Source organism: Nycticebus coucang, chromosome 3, assembly GCF_027406575.1.
Source record: "Nycticebus coucang isolate mNycCou1 chromosome 3, mNycCou1.pri, whole genome shotgun sequence".
Lineage (NCBI taxonomy): Eukaryota > Metazoa > Chordata > Mammalia > Primates > Lorisidae > Nycticebus > Nycticebus coucang.
This window is the reverse complement of record NC_069782.1, coordinates 43965083-43985403: the sequence shown is the minus strand read 5'-3', so window position 1 is coordinate 43985403 and position 20321 is coordinate 43965083. Positions and strand designations below refer to the sequence as shown.

Below are 20321 nucleotides of genomic sequence, written 5' to 3'. Positions count from 1 at the left end.
GGAAAGGAAAAAAAAACAGGAATAATAATGTTGATTTTGTGTGGTTATCAGTAGAGGTCAGTTTTTTTCCCATCTTTATATGACATTTTTTTATGATCAGTAAATCACAGATAAAATTTTGACTCCTAAATCTTGGCTGGAGATCTCTATAATTTCATGGAGTCCATTTCCTACATCTGTATAAAAACAATCTCATACTTTAACTTTATGCGGACCCATCTTTTTTAGTGTAGAATTTTATAACTTTTTGTTGCTATAGTTTAGATCTTAGAGTATGTTAATTCTATTGTTTGCTTTTAAGGCATATTATGTATATAGATAAAATTACCTATATTTTAAATATTGATTCATATACAAATGGATATTTATTTTAAAGTGTCCTGTTTGAGTATTTTAATTGAATAACTTATTCCACCCTCTTCTTCTGATGTTAGATCATGTTTTAAATACACATACTTATGTTATTCATTTGTACTTGTGGAATGAATTAAAATTAGTCTTTATAATTAAATTCTATTTTCTTTCATTTTTTGCAGGCTGAAGAAAAGGCACATTCAGAGGTAAAAAAAAAAAATTTGTAACATTTTAGTATTTACTTTAGTTTACAATTATGATGAAATTAACGTTGTTACCACTAGAGGGCTCTGTGGTACAATAGCAGAGCTCCCCAGGGCTGCTGAAGAAGGACAGCTACTTGGCATGTAACGTTAGAGAATGCCTCTTAAAATAAAATGAAAAGAAGTTTTGACTGCAAGCTATACCCTCACATTCTAGATTATTATCTGAACACCTAATAAGTTGTCTCTAGTAGTAAGTACTCATTAAAGCATTGATGAATGAATGAAGGCCTGCTTTCCTACAGTCTTTTCTTCTCTACTTGTGAGACCATCTGCATAGAACTAATGGAACTATTACACTGTAGGCATGAGGCCACTACAAGAGCCAGCATCCCAGACCATCAATATCACGCCATGACCTTGCTGTTTCTAATCACTATTTTATGTCTAGTGTAGTCTATTGTTCTAATTGCACACATTTCACAAATACATACTTCCTTGCAATCATGAAAATCAAACTGCAACCTGGAAAGAGTATTCTTTTTCTTTTCCTTTGTAAAAGATTTGTCCTGGCCAAAGAGCAGGAGGACTTTAATTATGACTTTATTCCAAGTGAGTTAATGACTATTTGATTGTTTTACATTGAGGCAGTCAGACCACAGAGAAAATAAATGACTTGGCAACAGCTTTTGCAAAGGAACTTTTTTCCTGTGAAATCTTATTTTATTAGTAAAAATTGTGCTTTGAGGGGCCGGGTGCAGTGGCTAATGCCTATAATCTTAGCACTCTGGGAGGCCAAGGTGGTTTGAGGCTTGAACTCACAGGTTTGAGACCAGCCTGAGCAAGAGCAAGATCCTGTGTCTAAAAAAAAAAAAAAAAAAAAAAAATAGCGGGACATTGTGGCAGATGTTCCTAGTCCCACCTAATTGCTTAAGCCCAAGAGTTTGAGGTTGCTGTCAGCTATGATGCGACAGCACTCTACCAAGAATGACAAAGTGAGACCCTGTCTCAAAAACAACAATAATAAAATAACAAAGTAAAAAATTGTGCTTTGCTTAAAAATATTGAGAAAGTATTGATTGGACCAATTTATCTTTAAAATTACTGGGCCACAGTATAAGTGTGATTTTTTAAAATGTGAGCTATATTATTTATATCACATGGACATGGCAAAACTTCTAACATTGATCTTAACAAAGCCATTTATATATAGAAATGCTACATGTCACTGCATTTTTAGTAGTTATTCAACTTCCCTTTTCTCATTTATTTATCATCATGGGTCATGGTTTTTGAACAAAATATCTAAATCACTTTGCAATTTCCTGAATTGTGTTTTAAAGTAACTGGAATCATACAATAGAGACTATCAATTTGAGAAAGGCTTTTTTGAGTTTTAGTTCAAGAATAAAATACAGAGAGTGGCAAAAAATGCATACGCATTTTAAGAAGGGAAACAACTGTATTAAATTTACAATGCTCAAGTCATGTTTGAACTCTGCAGTTACAAGAGGTGCTCAAGGTGGCTTGTATTCATCTTTTGTTACTGACATATATTATTAGAATTTTAATACAGTTTTTCTTTTCTTAAAATGTGTACACAGTTTTTTGGCATCCTCGGTAGCTCTGATTTCAGAAACTATTCACGTTCATCATCATAAATTTAACTCAAATGTTATTTTGGATTGAGTGTTTCTCCTTTTAGAAAAGATGAATGAAATGAAATCACATTTGGTGAAATTATATAAATGTTTTCTATTTCTGCTTATAGCTTAGAGGTCTCTTCTTTTGTAGAGTCTCTCAATATTGACCACCATTTCTTTTCCATGAAATCTAGTGTCCGAAGAGCAAAAAAAAAAAAAAAACACCACAGTTAATGAACCATCTGAAGAATGACCTTTTAAACTGAGATAGCATTCCAACAATTCAACTACAACAATGAAAGCCTTGTTTGTGAAGAAATAAGAAGCATCATCATAGATGTTTTGGTGTCTTAGTAACTGAAATCCCTGGCACCAGCAACATACTTGTAAAACCTCATCTCAGATCATTCCAAATGTGCTCCCCTCACTAATCACTGTTGATGTTCCATAGCAACCTGAGACGTGCAGATGAAACTGCAGAAAGTGCTTGAATGAAAACTTTGAGCAGGACATGATACCTTTATCCTTTTCTTTCTTTCTTTTCTTTTTTTTAGACAGAGTCTCAAGCTGTCACCCTGGGTAGAGTATCGTAGCATCACAGCTCACAGCAACCTCAAACTCTTGGGCTTAAGCAATTCTCTTGCCTCAGCCTCCCAAGTAGCCGGGACTACAGGAGCCCGCCACAACACCCGGCTATTTTTGTTGTTGTTGTTGTTGTAGTTGTCATTGTTGTTTTAATTGGCCTGGTCAGGTTCGAGCTCACGAGCCTTGGTGTACGTGGCCAGCACCCTACCCACTGAATTACAGGAACCGCCCCATTATCTTTTTTGTTTGATTTTTATTGGAGTATGAAAGCAAAGGCATTTTGGAACGTCCACGTTGTTGGTTTATCTCATTATTAGTAGTTGCTCACTATTGTTGCTTTCTTAAGTTTACAAGCTGTGGACAATCTATAAACCATTTCTACTCTGAGATAATAGTAACTCACTGAATAAAGGGTCAAACACTTTGCAGAAGGCTTATCTGTTAGTCATAAAATAGCCAATACCATTGCCAAATATAGACTCATTAAACGTTGAATGCAACCGGTTTCAGTTATTGTAGGATATTGTATAGCTTCTGAGAAGTTGCTAAACTATAGAAAATTAAAAAGTACACAGAAAAAAAAACCCTGAGATTTTTCAGGAAAATAAAATGGAATGTAACTTTTGCTTTAAAAGGCCAAGAAAATATGCATATTTTTATTCAATTTTTATAAAAAAAAATTCTACTTCAGTTCTTACTACTACAGTTTTCTAGAGGAAGAATAATAAATAGAGAAAGTAAACTGCCTCTTGAGTCATGTAGGGAGGGCAAATGGAACCAAGTAAGCATCCTCTGATTTGCAGATTTGGGTATATTCTCAAGAATAACATTTGATTACTGTATGGCCAGAGTTCATAACTCTTTGATTTTCAGGGATTGGTGCTAACGGAGTGGACACAGACTGAGCTAAACATATATTTGCTTTTTCTGTCTTGAATTTTTGGTTTTAAGTAAAAATCTACCAGCATATTGAATTTATTTGTTTTAATTGTATTCAGCAAATCCATAAACTGCGGAGAGAACTGGTTGCATCCCAGGAAAAAGTTGCTACCCTAACGTCTCAACTTTCAGCAAATGTAAGTCACTTTTGATTTTTTAAATCTATTATAACATATCTTGATATGGTAAAACAGTAATTTTAGTAAAAAATTTAAAAACTGTGTCTAAAATAATCTAGACATAGATCACTGAATAATGAGACTCTAAAAAAGTTGGACTCTTCTGCACACTCCGCACTAAAACATAAACCCAAGTTGTTGAGGGATCACAATGAGATTAGCATAGCTTCTTCTTATAAGATTTGAAACAATAGTAATAGCTATAAGAGTTGCTTTTTTCTCTGTTTATTTTTTATCAATTCTCATGCATAAGTCTCTGCCAAACCACAGTAGAAGAGGGGTTGTTAGTATTTGACTTTAGCAGATAAAATATCCCTGTGCTTGCCTCCTTCAGCTTGGTTTATTGAACATTTAATTAAGTATCTAATTAATTCTAAAAAATAAATTTAGGGCTAAATATGAATAGCTTAGTTACATTGTAGATGAGATACAGTTCTCTCAAAAAACCTTGGCAGGCTTCTCAAAGCAGTGTAAAAAGGTAAACTTTTCCTGGTGCCAAAGCAGCCCAGGGTTGCAAAAAATGTTGACAATGAAGACCATCAGTTAAATGAACATTTATTGAATATCTCCCAGTGTGCCAGGAGGTACACGGAATAGATGCAGAGTAATAAAGGAGCACATGTGGCCTGGTGCCCGGCGCTCAGCAGCAGCAGTGCTAGAGGCGGCAGCGAGGAGTGAGGAAACACCTGCTATTTTGCCATATGCATTAGTTGGCTCAGTTCTGCTGTGTAGCCTCAGGCTTGCTCCCTGCCTCCCTTCCCCGGCCTCCCTGCTCATCTGTTGCGTTTTTCTGTCTCCTAGACAAAGCCTGACGTATCAAGCCTGGGTAGATACAGGGCCATGGGATAAGAGTTAAATAAGAGACACTTTAAAAACAAAAATTATTATACAATATGAATTCCATAGGACATAAGTCATTTCTCTCACATCTATACATTTTAGCACCATATTTGAATTAATTTTATCAAATTTGGAAGAATCAAATTAATTCTAGATCAACACTGTTTCTTATACATGCCATTAGGGGATTTTTAAAAATAATAGCAGGTTTTGGAGAATTGTTTAGGCATTATTTGAAAACAACAGTTATCATTTAACCTTCCCATATTTCTTAAAGAAAGAATTCAGAGGCAAGTATAAATTTTATAATGTAGGGTAGGCACCTAAAATATCTAGGTTTCTGAATTTATATCTGGAGGATGTAGAACAGTTGCACTTGTCAAGAAACCCCTGGGTTATTGGGAAGACTCAGTGACAGACCCTGTGCATTAGATGGCCAGGATACCTGCAGGTGTCTTGAATAGGGTTATTCAAGGTTTTATTTTATTTTAAAAATGATTCTTGGTTGGCCTCATCATATTAATTCAGATATTGGAATAATAAAAGGCTGATAAATATAATGGAGGATGGGGTGATTACCAGTAAATTAAGAAAAAGCTATTTCCATTTCAAAAGTAAGATGTGCTTATTATAATTACAAAAATAAAACTAAAAAAGCATTTCATGGGGATGTATAATTGTTGGTTTGTTTTTCTGAGGCTCCCATTCCCTCCCATGGTTATTGTTTTTATAGGTACACACACAAGCACAGTACACACTTTCAAAGGCTTACACACACAAACACACACACATGCATATACATACACATATACACACGTACACGCATACACACATACATACACACATACACATATACACACACATACACACAGGGAACCAAATTCTAACACAGAGGAACAGCTGTGGTGGTCACCTGTGCACTGCTGTTTGGAAATGGAGCCAGCATTGTAGAAAGGCGCCAGCCCTTGTCTACCTACATCTTTTGCTCTAATCCTGTATGTAAGGCTGTTTTCACCGATGCATTTCCATAACATTGGAGCACACATTTTCACTTAAGTGTTGATATTGGAGCACACATTCTCACTTAAGTGTTGATATTGGAGCACACATTCTCACTTAAGTGTTGATATTGGAGCACACATTCTCACTTAAGTGTTGATATGACCAACAAAAGTATAGAAATTGATTCTTACAGTTAAAAAAATGTACTCGTTTTGTAAAAAGGAGAGATACACCCATGCTGTACACAAAAGGATATCCAGCACATCTGTGGCTGGATATAAAATATCATGAGCGAATGGGGAAATTAGGGGAAAAAAATGTATAATGTCTCCTAGGTGGGCGGTTATGATAAAAAGAAAAAGAAAAATAAGAAACACAGAATTAGAGGAAACACTAAACGTAGATGATTTTATTCTCGTCTTTTTGTGATAGCTTATAAAGTGCTAGTCTGAGAGAAAATGCTGGGTTTCTCTGGCTCCCCTCCTTCCACAAGCTATATCCTTGTTATCATCAGCAGTAAGTTTCGTGCAAAGATGGGAGCCATAAAGTTTGAGTGCAAGTTACAGTGTAAAACTATTTTAAATTACACTTCAACTTTATGGACACCCTATATATCCTATTTCTGCGTTTCTTTTTAATTCATAATATATTTTAGAAATCTTCTGAAATCATCTCAAATCACACAAAAACTGCTGTGCAGTAGCTTTATTTTTTAATAGCAAAATAAAAAACCCCAAAACACAAAAACAGCAACTAAAATGTTCCTTAATAATTCAGTGGATAAACAAACTCTGATACATCTGTGCCATGGAATGCTACTCAGCAATACCAGGAAAGGAACTTCACACAACTTGGAAGGATGTCAGGGCTTTATGCCAAGTGAATAAAGCCAGTTACAGAAGGTTACGTTTTATAGTTCCATTCTCATAACATTCCAGAAATTACAAAATCATAGAAATGCAGGTTAGATGGGTATTGCTAGGGGTTAGGGATGGTGAAGGAGAGATAGAGTATGATGGCAAAGGACCAGCAAGAAGGAGACTTTTAGTTTTTTTGTTTTCCAAATGTAATCCTTTTCAATAAAATACAGAATTTTAAATATTGAATGCTATTATCACGTATATTTTTCTGGCGGGTATATATACTAAATTTTGTTCTACACATGAAAACACAGCAACACCAGAGACTTTTAGTTGCGTATCTTGACTGAGGTGGTTGTCCTTACATGAATACATATAAGTAAATGTCTACATGTATTTTGATATTGAATTCCTGGCTTTGATATTATAGTATGATTATATATGATGAAACCACTGGAAGACACCAGGGAACACTCTGTACTTTCTTGTTAATATATAATCATTTCAAATTAAAAAATAAATTGCCACAATGGATCTACCACAATTATTTTGAGTAAATATCTTGTTTTTAGTCTCCTACGAGTTTTGACATTACCCCACCACTTAATGCTTCTATATTTGGTGGTGCTGTGGACTATTAAAGTTTCTTACCATCAGAAAATTTACTTGCTAAAATCATCAAAAATTTTATGTGATAAAAATTAAATGAAAGGTAAATGATACAGTTAATAAAGATATGCATTACCGTCTATTTAATTAACAAAGCAATTTATTAAAATTCCCTATATGCTAAGGATTACAGTATCTCAGATATCATAAAAATGATTTTAAAATAATTTTAATGTCAGTTCTCTTTTAAACATTTTAATATTGTTATAACTTCAAGGGGTGGATATATATATATTGTTATAACTTCAAGGGGTGGATATATATATATATATATATATACACACACACACACACGTCCTTTTGCATTTTTAAAAGAATAATCTCCTTTATGCATTCAGAAATTGGAATGAATTATACCTTACCAATGAGATATGGCCATTAAGTTCATGAACTCGTTCTAGAAGCAGTGCTGTGTACCCCATTTCACTGTGGTCACCTCCGGAGCACTCCCCGGGGAAGCTTTGCACTGATGCCAGTGCCCAGTCCACCCTCAAAGCACATTTGGAGCTCTTTTTTCTGTAATGACTGTCAGAGCTGTCATCATACAAGGACAGACAATTAAGTTAGCAAACTTGCCACGATATGTTTGCACTGGCAGCACTGTGAAAACAACTTGATAAGGATTCGTAACTTTGATATATCCGCGTCTCACAGTCGTGTTGGTATTCATGTGTGGCAGCATCTTGCTGACTGGCACTCATTGTAGTTGTTGGATGTTTTTGTGTGCCATATGATAAAAACTCTGATGGTCATTCCAGATGGAGTTTCAAAATTAATTTGAAGGGTAGACTAGGTTCTGGCATCAGAGCTCAGCTTCCCAAGAGGGAGGACTCTGTAAATTTCCATAGTGATATTCAGCAAGGGGGTATGAGGCACTTTTTCTAGAAGGAGTTTGTGAACTTACCTGTCCAAGCTCATATTACCTACAAATAAATCATTTTGAATTCATTTATTCTCATTTATGATATCTCTTCAGATTTCATAGATGACAATGCGCCATCAAATGATTTAATTAATAATTGATTTCTCCTTAGTTCTAAGAAATGCTGAAAAAATTATTTCCATATAGCATTTCTTCAATATAAATGAAGGATTTTTTAAATGTGCAATTTCTATCTGGAGGTAAAAATAAGTCTATTTATTTGTTCAAACTGCAAGTAAACTTTCTACCTTATCGTTAAATGTGTGAACTCAACGAAGAGGATTATTGTATAGAAATGTAATAGGTGTAATTTATAATGATAAATTTCAATGAGCTGAGTTCTACTGAAAATATTACTAACTAGTTTTTTTAATTTAATAAAAAATCAATTTACTTTTACACAATATATGAATTGATCTGTCAGAACTTATATGTTTTTCCTTATTTGGGGATATTCAAATACTGCCTATTTGAACCTGAAAGGATTATATGGAATCTACACAATAATCTGTGTTTAATTTTTAAATTTTAAATGTATCTAATTCTCTACTAAAATTATTTTTTTCTCTCTGCAAAAGGAAGAGTGGCAAGTCAGGAAGGTGTACCCTTAGTTCACCTCTCGTTTGCCTGGCAGGGAACAGCCTGCCTTCAGTAGAATGTTTACTGAGCCTTCTCTCCTTCTTGTGAAGATTCTCTGAACAGAGCAGCACAGAGCTATGAGGAGACTCTTTGCAAAGCTAATTCTACTAGTAGGTCTTTGGAAAGGAGAGAGGGCACTATGCTTGACATTCCCAATACCCCACTAATAAATAGCAATAAAACAGCAGCCACACAAGAAAGACAACCACAGACACGCGGTCACATTGTCCAGTACATCAGGCCTCTGCTGGCCTGGCGCCCACACCTTCACACAGTGGGATGTATTTGTTTGCTTTTTAATGTATTTTCTTTGCAAAGCATTTGGAAATGGGCACTGACTCTAGTTATTAGTGCCATTTTCCTCAGACATTACTGAATGAGTATGTAACAAAACAAAGGTACTTTTTTTGCTTTTCATCAGCTGTCTTTTAACTAAAATCTCTGAGGTATTATTTTCTTTGCAATTGTGTCCTACTTCTTTGCTCTATTTATTATTTTTATATAATCTGACAGTTATTCTTGGTTTTATTTTGCATTTCTCCTAAGAGAAAACTATTTGCACATATTAAAAATGGCAAACATTAAAGAGACAATTTTGTACAGCCTAAAAGACATGTGAAACCTTATTTGTTTCTGAAGAATTCTTAGTTCAACTATCTCCTGACTATGGATTCTGTCAACCTCTACCATAAAAAAATAAATAGACAAGACTGACTATTAGTTAGGGAAGACAGTTTTAATACATACTGTTTTGAGTTTTTTAAATCATACAACATAGTACAATGGACATGTAAAAAGAATTACTGTGATGCTAAACAATAAGATGAAATATCATTATATATAATGTCTACATTACACGTATTCACACAAAATGAAATGACAGCCCATCAACCAAGTTAAAAATACTCTAGTATAGATTGATATGGGGATGTATATCATATACAAACACTTATATGATATATATCATATGATTTTGTGTTTGAAAATCAGGAGTTAGTTAAAGTAATAAATAACTGATTTCACCTAATACAAGTCAAGGGATATTTATCATCATATTAAAACAAGTTTACTATGACTTAAAAGTTTTGCAACTGCTAAAAATCAGAGCCAAGTAAACTGTGATTAACAATCTCTCTGAAAATCCATGATTTTACAATATTATAGCACTTTTCAGATAAGACACACTATCCTACAGGTTTAATCAGTTTTACTTTCCATTTTCACTTTAACTAAGTGATAAACTTCATTATTGGTAGAAAAAATTCTCCTATTTGCTTCCTTTGTTCCTTTTCTGTTTACCCCATTTGGTGAGAAAGTGAACTTTTTATTACTTTCAAAGTAACAAAATTAATCTGATAAACTAAGGCAAAGTGACATAAATTTAAGGCACTAACATAATCTTATTACACTTTTCATTTGACACATGTCTGAATTTAAAAATTTTTAGTACCCAATTAGAAGTTTTTTATGAATAATTAGTAAAAGGTAATTTTACAGGGATTACAAATTGATATTCTGATGTTAAGAATTTTGTGGTTATTTATAGCTACAAAATGTAAGTAATATAGTTTATACTATATTGGAATACTCCTTACAATCCTGATTCCTTTGCCATATTTCCAATTCCTACTAAACTGATAGGAGAGTTTATTTCCTATAAAACTTTAAAGTGAAGTAAATTGTTCAAATTTATGTTCAAGGATTCACAGTCAGATAATTAAACCTTACTTACATTTCTCCAGTTTGAAACAATTCAAACCTTGCCATGTTGACTAGAATTTCATATTTCATCTAGTAAAAGTTAACAAAATGTTTCTGCTGAAATTTTCCTTATTTTAAAGGAAGACAAGCAATTTTAGTTTTAGGTTTTAGTAACCCATTGTAGGGTCATGGTGGGATTTCTAACAGCTTAAACTGAAATTAGTGCAAATGGTTAGCATGGGCAATTACAATATGTTGTACCCTCACATATAAGAATGCTTTATGATTAAAAACCATGTCTTTTTGCATATGCATGGATGAATCTCAAAAGCAATGTTAGGTAAAAGAAAACAGTCATAAAAAAAAAGTGTGCATGTAATCCGTATGATTACACTTGGAAAAATTTTAAATTAGGCAAAACTAAACCATAGTATTGAGTAACAAAAACTTTAAAGAAAACAAAGAAAATAATCAATCAGAGAAATTGCAGTAGTGGCTATGTTTGAGGAAGGACGGGGAACAGTGATGGAGGAGGGTGACGGTGTGCTCCTAGGGTCTAGAAGTGTCCTCTAATTCTTGACTTGGCTGCTGAGTACATGAATGTTCACTATAAACATTCAGCGATAAATCAGTGATCGTTCATCTTCTTTTGTTCACTTTTTCATAAAAGGGTAATAATGTACAAGAAAATTTGGGCATAGCCTTACGGTAATTTCTGAGGGTACTAAATTGGATGTCATGACATTCCTTGTTATTGAAAATACTTTACACTAGAAGATACTATTCTTTCTTTAGTGTTATTTAGCCAATTAAATCTGCTATCAAACCTGAGAATGTGCATGTGTGTGTGTGCGTTTGTGTGTGTGTGTAAGAAAGAAAGAGAAGGAGAGAGAAGGAGGGAAGAGAAAGTGTAAAAAGGGAGGAGGGAAAATGAAGGTTGGGTGGTGGAGCGAAGTTTAGTAGACACAGGTTTATGCTCTCTATTTTTTTCCCTCCTGATTGAAGTGTTAGGGCAGCCTGGGATGAGTTCAGAGACAGAAACAAAGACACCTTTATATCATGATGCTAATGAAGGGGACCTGTATGTTCTAACTGTCACCAATAATGGAATAAACTTCTAAAGCCCTAATTCTTAGGACACTGGTGATCCATTTGATAGTATGCACTTCAGCACTTCCGCTCTGGTGCAGCTTCAAGGAGATGTGTTTTATTTGAGTTCTCTTAATTTACGTTCTCTCAAAAATCAATCTTTTGCCAAGGATTCCAAACTTTTGCTCTAAATGTAGTTGATTATAGATTTAGGTTTCAAAATATCTATCTAATTCATATATCCATTGTAGGTGCAATAAAACTGTATCAGTTTGAGATAGTGTACATGGAGTTTTACCTCAATCCATGCGGAGGGATTGAAGTACCTCCTCATATTTGATATTCTAGATTCACGCTGCTATATAATGGCACGCCAAAAGAAAGTGGCCTATTTTACAGCTGTAATAGGATTCCCAAACACTTCTTAATCATAAGAATCATGGTTATGTACTATAATATGTATAATTGTCTAAAATTTAAAATAAACCCCCAAGTCACAAAAGCTTAATGTTAAATAAAATCTGACTGCAAACTATTTCTAGCAAGGAATCTAAAGCAGAAAAAAATGCTTTTTTATTGAAAATGAGTTTGGAAAGTAAAGACAAGTTTTTTTGATTCAATCCTCTGTAAGTAGAAAGAAGAAAGATAATGTGACGCCTGTCAGCGATGTCTGACACTTGAGAGTATCACTACAGTAAGAGGAACCGACAGTGTCTGCAAAGGTCACCCTGAAAGGATAGAAACAGGGGACATTTGTCCATTGACTATTTCAGTAATAACCGCTTCCTTGGGTGGGGGGGGTCTTTAAGTCTAAACACTTGGCAGCTCAGACTTTATTCAGCATTTTGGACACCAGATCCCTATAAGATGTGCAGGTCAAAAGGTGTTGTTATTTGCAAAATGCCAGCTTCTTTCAGAAGTCAAACTTAATATTAAATGTCAAGAGATGGAAACACTGATTTTTAAGAAGCCACGGTTTAGAAATGATCAATGAAAAGTGTTAAAGGACAGCCCCCGTGGAGAGCTAATCACCATGGTCTGGGTATTGAGAGTCAGGACACTTGAGAAAGCTTATTGTAACATGACGAGTTTTTAACCATCTACAGGAGACTCTGACATTTAAACCAGGTTTCTTCCATTTTGTTCACAGGCTCACCTTGTTGCAGCTTTTGAAAAGAGTTTAGGAAATATGACTGGCCGATTGCAAAGTCTAACCATGACAGCGGAACAAAAGGTATGTTCAGAAGCTGCTCCTGAAGCTTGAAAGGAGATGGCAAGTGACATAGGACGTTCAGTAATGCCTTCAGCTCCTTAAAAATAGCACTGGAGAACATCCATTCTATGCTAAATTAGAACAGGGATAGGATAATATTTTTTCTTTTTGGATTTATAATTTGAAGACTTACCAGATTAATCCATATTGCTAAATACCACACACTCACCAACTTCTCTTTACAGTCTAGTATTTTACTTCTGACTGGAGCTATTAAAATATTAATTATGAACAAAGAGAAATAGTCATATAAGAGTTAGAATACCTAGCAGCAAATTGTTATGCAGTGGACAAAAATTGCCCTTTGACAAGAGTTTTCACAAATGCATGGTCGCTAAGTCTAATTATAGACCATGTCCTTAGGCTAAGACAGGCAGGAGGGACACTGGGAGCAGATGTTAGTAGGACTCTACAGAATAGGGGACTTCAGGTTACAGTATCTATGGAGCAAGGGACAGTCCTGTATAATTTTGGAATAATGAAAACTGGTTGGCATCTGAAGATGCCACCTTTGAAATAGAGTTATTTAATGTATATCAAAAGCTTTACGATGAACCTGAAGACTTTTCAGGCAAGGCCTGGAAGAAAAAATACTAAAAAGAAATGAACAGAGAATTTAGTTCACAAAGGCAGATGTATGCTAAGGTCCACACTTCCCAATGCGAGTTTGGTTGCTTTTCCTCGTGATGACTTGTTAACTTCGCTGCTGTGGACCAGTGCACTGAACTTTGTTGAATGAGTGTCAGAGACAAGTGGAGCCTCTGAAGTTGGAAGGGAATTTTTTGTAAAAGCTGTGCCTATGTATAATGTGGTAGCTTGTCTATGGTTTTCATCTAATTCTCAAAGAGATCATAATCTAAAAAGTGTTGGATGTTTTCAAAATCTATTCCTATATCTACTATCTATCCATAAGATAGCTTCTGTAAGGTACAAAATTAGCTTTACAAAATTAGCACGCATTACCAAATTTTGTCAGTTTACAAAACTTTTTCTTTTTTTAAACTAAGTGAACAATCCATAATGAAATCAGAAGAGGAAATCTCTTATTCGTATAATCGCCTGGTATTAATATAACTAGCAAACTGCATTATATCGACTTCTCTTGCCCTTGAAAGAGAACATTACCCATTCCTATAAACCTGTTGTAGAAGGACAGCTAGCAGAGTCCTTGGGAGCGCATAATCTTTTCTATTCTTTGTTCTCTTCTTGCTTTCTTTAATTTTTTTTTCCATTTTTTATGAGTTTTCCACTTCTCTATTTAATGTTAAGAACCCACTAACACAACATCGAAGCCCATTCATATTAAATGTAAATCCTAGCTGCATCTGTTAAGAGCTTTGTAATCTTGAGCAAGTTCATGTAACCTGCCCTGAAGATCAAATTCAACATTTTAAAAGTGGGAATAAGGATAACTACTTTGTGGGGATCACAGTGAGGAGTAAGTAAGAAATTTTGTCACATGCACATGAAGTGGGCAATGAAAGAATGTCACCTTCCTTTAAATTTCTCTCTTTTTCGGTTCAAAATTATAAGATGAACCAAACTCACTATTGGGTATATATATGCCAAGTACATTGCTAAAAATGAGGATGAGTATTTAAGTCTCACTATGTTTAAGAAGTCAAAGTTAGTAGAAAATTTTGCCCTGCCCTTCCTTCAATCTCTTTTACACTTGCAAGTAAATTTTCTCACACAGGTAGAACATATAGGTATGTTAATTTACAATGCCTGTGATTAATTCCTTAATACATAAAACTGCATCTCTGTAATATAAGGAATTTCATAATTTTGTGCATATTATCCTTAAAATGGCAATGCCAAAATTATAAAATAGATATCCTGATGTCTGAAGTTGTCCTTATCATTTTTAATTGAAAATCGCGTTTTTTCTAATTGCAAACCATACACACACAATAATGAAAGTAACAAGTTTATTTATTAATTGAGATTATAATTTGTTTATTTCCAAAATGGTTTCGATAAGCCTGTACAATTAGTTTAATATGATATGGCATAATACAGGAACAGAATATACTGAAAACTAGTGGAGGAATGTATGTAACAGTACCTGAGCCTGGGTGATTACTACTGGAAAACACGAAACTGAATTGAATGCCAAGGAGGCGAAGGCACAAAGGGAGAATGCTCGGCGTGTTTCATTCTCCTTTTCTGATGAGAAGAGAATAATTTAGATTGAAGAGACAGACTCTTTGGGACTGAATTGAAGGACGAATTTATTGCAAAGGTTTTTAAATTGGGGTCATGGAATAACAAAAGACAAAATCGCTGTTCAAATAGACATTTCTCTAAAAGCTGAGGGCATAACATTTAATCATATTTCAGGAAAGGCACTTCTTCAGGGAGCTGAGATAAAAGGGTATATTGCTCTCTGGTGATCCAACAATCCTGGGAAAAAAGCTCTGGAAATATACAGCAGAGAATTTGAAGCTCTGTTCCTGGAGTTCTAAGGTTCATTTGTCCACTGAGTCATTCACCAAATGTCTAAGAACAAACCATCTATCTATCTATCTATCTATCTATCTATCTATCTATCTATCTATCTATCTATCTAATATAGGTCTGTTTTTCTACCTATAGGTATCTACTGGAACATAAACTCTAAAAATATACATATATAAACATATATAAATATAAACTTTCCTCATAAAGTTTGTATTCCTTGTATGTATGTATATCTTTATTATTGGGTTTATATTTTAACAGGTGACAGATGATGATAAAAAGTATAATTAGAACATAGAGGATTTCATGTAATGATAAACACCATTGATATAGTGAAATTGAGAAGGAGGCTATTTGAGAAGCTAAATGGGAAGCTGAGACACAAAGAAACCAAGGCAAGGTGGTTGCTTTTTTGATTATTTATGTAAGAAATAGATAAACTGAGACTCAAATTCTAGTATTCTGGCTTCACTGTGTGATTTTCAACAATCACATAGCATTAATAGCCTGAAACTACATCAAAATTTTAGTTTTTTTTATAGACTGAAATCCCTTCCTTTAATAGGGAGGGATTCATTTTCTCCAATTTTCTATTTCCAGATGCCAAGTAATGCTAATTGTCTTGCAAAAATTGTGAGCTATTGTACATTCATAACCTGGTAAGAAAGAACAGACATGTGTGAATAACTCAGAGGATAGAAAATTATCCATCATTATAAGTATAACAGTACAGTGTCCTGTGTCTCTCAAAGAGGACCATTGCATCCTCATGCTGAGTGCAGACTGGAGGTGGCACAGAAGGTACGTGGGGAGGATGGAGAGAATAATTCAGGGAAGATGAGCAGGTGTGTGTCACAGGGCAAGGAACAACATGTAAGGGCTTGGTCAGCAAGGGGAAATTACAGGTGATGTTAAGGTAAAATAGGGATTGTGTGGAAATGGGAAACAAAAGCTAGAAAGAGACATCTACAGAATCCAATCTTTGAAAGCAAGGAGCCATTCAAAGGTTTGGGATACCAGATGAACAGGATGGTTAATGAAGATCAATCTAGCAGCACTTTTCAATACTTTAACTGCTCTCCCAATAGCTTCTGGAAGATGGCATGTTATGTAACAGTGAATGAATAGTGAAATTTATATAGGTAAAAATTAAGAGAATTGTCATTATGCTGGATAGAGGATGGAATCATCTGTAGATGTTATCCTATACTTAACTAAGCCTCAATTGATTGCAGAATTTACATAGTTTGGTCAAGAGTTTTACCTGATTTCATATCTATGTCCCTTCATCAGCACTGTCCAACAAAATTTCATGAAAGAATCAATACCTGTGCCCTGAGTCATCTATTATATGTGATGAAATAATTTCTTTTCTCACCATCTAGAATGGTACAAGCTATGTGTCGCCATTGCTAGAATTGAGGTAACAAGCCAGGTGTGGTGGGGGGAACTTTGGGAGGCAAAGGTGGGGGGATGGCTTGAGGCCAGGAGTTTGAGACCAATCTGAGCAAAAGCAAGACACCAGCTCTACAAAAAATAGAAAAATTAGGCAGACATGGGGATGTGCACCTGTGGTGCCAGCTACTCAGGAGGCTGAGGCAGGAGGATCCCTTGAGCCCAGGAGTATGAAGTTGCAGTGAACTGTACGAGGCCACTGCACTCTAGCTGGGACAACAGAGCAAGGCACAGTCTCAAAAAAGAAAAAAAATGTTTTTGAGAAAATAGTCATTCCAACTGTTTCCATGTAATAGAGTGCCAATTAAAAAAGGCATTAAGATGTCAGGGATTCTGAAAAATTTGTATTTCTTAAAATGAAATTTTTATGAAACTACTGTTAAATCATTGTGTTCAAATTTACTAAGGCTACACTCACTGAAAAATATTTAAGGATTTAAAATTCAGAAGACTTTCAAATTAGTTATCTGATACTATCAGACCAGGGAAATCAAGATAGTTTCCACACAAGGACAAGCAGGACAGAGGAACGGCTTCTTGCGTGAGTGATGAAGCTCAGATATTGACTCTTGGGTTAACTATGAAGCCAAGGCTAAACTACTTTTTTTGGTTAACTAGCTGAATACCAATTTAAACCTTAATAATGAAAAACCTTAAAAATAAGTTTTTAACCTAACCTATATTATGTCACAATACTTGTCTTGTTTCATGTTCTTTCCAACCTGATTTCCTAACCATAACTGACCTCTTTCCAGATTTCTCATGAATATAGGCCTTGTTGTGAACCTAACAAGCTTAGCAACAAATATTATCAACCAACAAAGACAAAGTCTTTGGAAATGTGTAATATAGGAGTTAAAAATTAAGTTGCATTAGGTCTTTACATTAACTATTCCTAATTTATACACTCTTATGATAGTTTGCATCTAGAAGTGTTTCTAAATATGTATATCACTGGAGTCAGACAATACATCCATTCATCTTTTAGGGCATAGAATAATATGAATGTATAATTTTCAAATCACTTACATTGCTTGGTGAATTTAATCCACATGAACCCAGATGCAATAGGGCTGACCAGGTTCTTTCAGAAGAAAAATTAGCAAGATTTCAAATACAAAGGAGTGGGGTTGGGATTGGGATGTGTTCCAAGAAACTATAGCTGGTTGTGAGATTAACGAGAGTCAGGATGAGTAAGCAAAAGATAGATGTAGTGAAAAAAATGTAAGAGTCTTGCCTAGAAGGTAAAGTTGGTTGATAATATTTGTTGCTAAGCTTGTTAGGTTCACAACAAGGCCTGTATTCATGAGAAATCTGGAAAGAGGTCAGTTATGGTTAGGAAATCAGGTTGGAAAGAACAAGAGGCAAGACAAAGTATTGTGACATAGTATTTTATCATTTTATTTTAAAGCATGTCAAGTCTGACCGTGATAACTTGTTTAGAATCAGAGGCATGTACAAAACTGTTAAAAGAGATATTGACTTCATCCAGCTTCTTTTCCAGGAGAAACTTCCATGCAAAACTAGAATCTTCTGGTTGGCAGGTGTTGGGGCATCATTATCCTGAATTTCTAGTTTATTGGAGAGATGTGAAATTATACTTTTTGGTTCTCAGGTTTTAAAATACCACTTTTGAAAAATATAAAGTATCAACAAAATATAATCGGATTATTTTGTTCTCTACACTGTATGCAGAATTATTCCAGCTCAATTTTCTCCATGATATTTAATGAAAAGAGTAGGAAACTGGAACTCCTGAATTAGAAAAGTAGAGTTGAAGTTCATATCTTAATGGCATGTACATGTTTCAGGTTTTTTTTTTTTTTTTGTGAAGGTTTAGTAGAGATTCTCAAGATTAAGTATTTTCTTTGGTTACCTTCAAAATAAAGCGATTATAGGAAAATATTTCAGATTATCTATAAATGTTCCATCATTAAAAGATAGCTAAAATCTGCATTGATTGACATAATCTGTGCAAACCTCCCCTACGCATCTTTCCATATTTGCAAAATAATTTTGTAGTCAGCCATTTCTGACACTCATGTCTAATCATATTCCTCATCCAGGCTCCCCATTATGAACTAAACAAGAAGAAAATCTTAGTTGTGTGCAGTGCAACTTTCATGCATTATAAACACCTTCCAAAAACATAGTTTAGAAATCAATGTGAGCAGCTAGGAGGAGGGGAAATGAAGACTAGAAACAAACTATTGAGAGAGAATTTCTGTGACTCAGTTGAGCTTGTATTTTAAAATGGTTTATCTTCATCTCTATAATACTATAGGGAAAGAGATAAAGGAAAACCTGGTTTTGTTTATCTGGAAAGGAAAACCTGCTATCCAAATTAGATTCTACTGATTTAGCCCTACTGAGACTTCTGGTTATAATAAAGGTTTGATATTTTTATATGACACCTCATTAGGTGATTAAACATCCTTTTGTAAAAAAAAAAAAAAAATGGATGCAATAAAGGCAAAGTTTTATATTATTTGGAATTTCAAAAGAAGAGGCATCTGTTTGACTTGGACCAGAACATTTTAACAAAACCATTCTAATATTTACTGAGATCATAGAACAACAGTTAGATAAGCTAAGTGATGAAATGATCTGAAGGCACTTGGAAGGCACCTTTTTTTTTTTTTTTCTAACAGAAAAAATAGAGATTTCCTAAGTATGGAAACATTTCACCATTGCCTTTGAGGGTGAGGAAAGATATTTAAAGCAGAGAGAAAAATTACATGGAAAGGCTTAGGGTGACGAGATGAGAGCAGATCTTATTAACTGAAATAAAAAAGAAAGAAGGACTTTTTGCAAATATGGAAAGATAGCTAGTGCAGGTTTGAACCGATTGTGTCAATCAATGCAGATTGTAGGTATTTTTTAATTAACAACTCTAGAATATTTTATAGCTATTTGATAATACTTAGAAAGTTTTCCTAATGAGCTACTAATATGAATTTGACTGAACTAATTTTTTCGTAGATGTGACTTTCCAAAGTTATAGCGTAAATATATTTCTTGCCTAGTTATTCTTCCTTTGGGTTTATTATGCCACACTGAGCAACAATTAACCTGTTGATAATTTGTTGTTTCTAAAATGATTGTAGTAAGTCATCATTCTGCTATGTCCCATTAAATACAATATTCTGAAAAAAGAACATTTTCTGAACATTGCACTTTTAATCTTCTTAAAAACAGTTTTTAGAAGAGAATTCTGTAGAAAAGATGAAAGTGACAAATCAGCTAACTCAAAATTAAGTTCAATTTTTAGACATGTGTGAGAGATCTTCTCATTTCCATTTTTTTCCTTTGAAGCTAAGCCAAATGCTTTAGCAGATTTTTAATCCATAGTACAAGCATTTTACTTTAAATTCAAGTTGAAAATATGATTTTAATTAAAATTTAATGTGCATCCTAGTGTTTATATCATAGAATTAATATTTCAGTTATGTAATTCTGGTAAGTAAGCAGCGTATGTATCCTTTTGGAACTGATTTCTCATAAA

At 34.3% G+C, this 20321-nt stretch overlaps 1 protein-coding gene across 5 annotated transcripts in view; it reads left to right on the top strand.

Annotated features, from left to right (window-relative positions):
• NAV3 (neuron navigator 3) overlaps positions 1-20321 on the top strand; it is an 862702-nt gene that overhangs the window by 791048 nt on the left and 51333 nt on the right. For all 5 annotated transcript variants that reach the window (XM_053585283.1, XM_053585282.1, XM_053585281.1 and 2 more), the window contains 3 exons: positions 537-560; positions 3784-3861; positions 12776-12859. In XM_053585283.1, coding sequence (XP_053441258.1) covers positions 537-560; positions 3784-3861; positions 12776-12859 — 186 coding nt within the window. The remainder of the gene's footprint in view (positions 1-536; positions 561-3783; positions 3862-12775; positions 12860-20321) is intronic.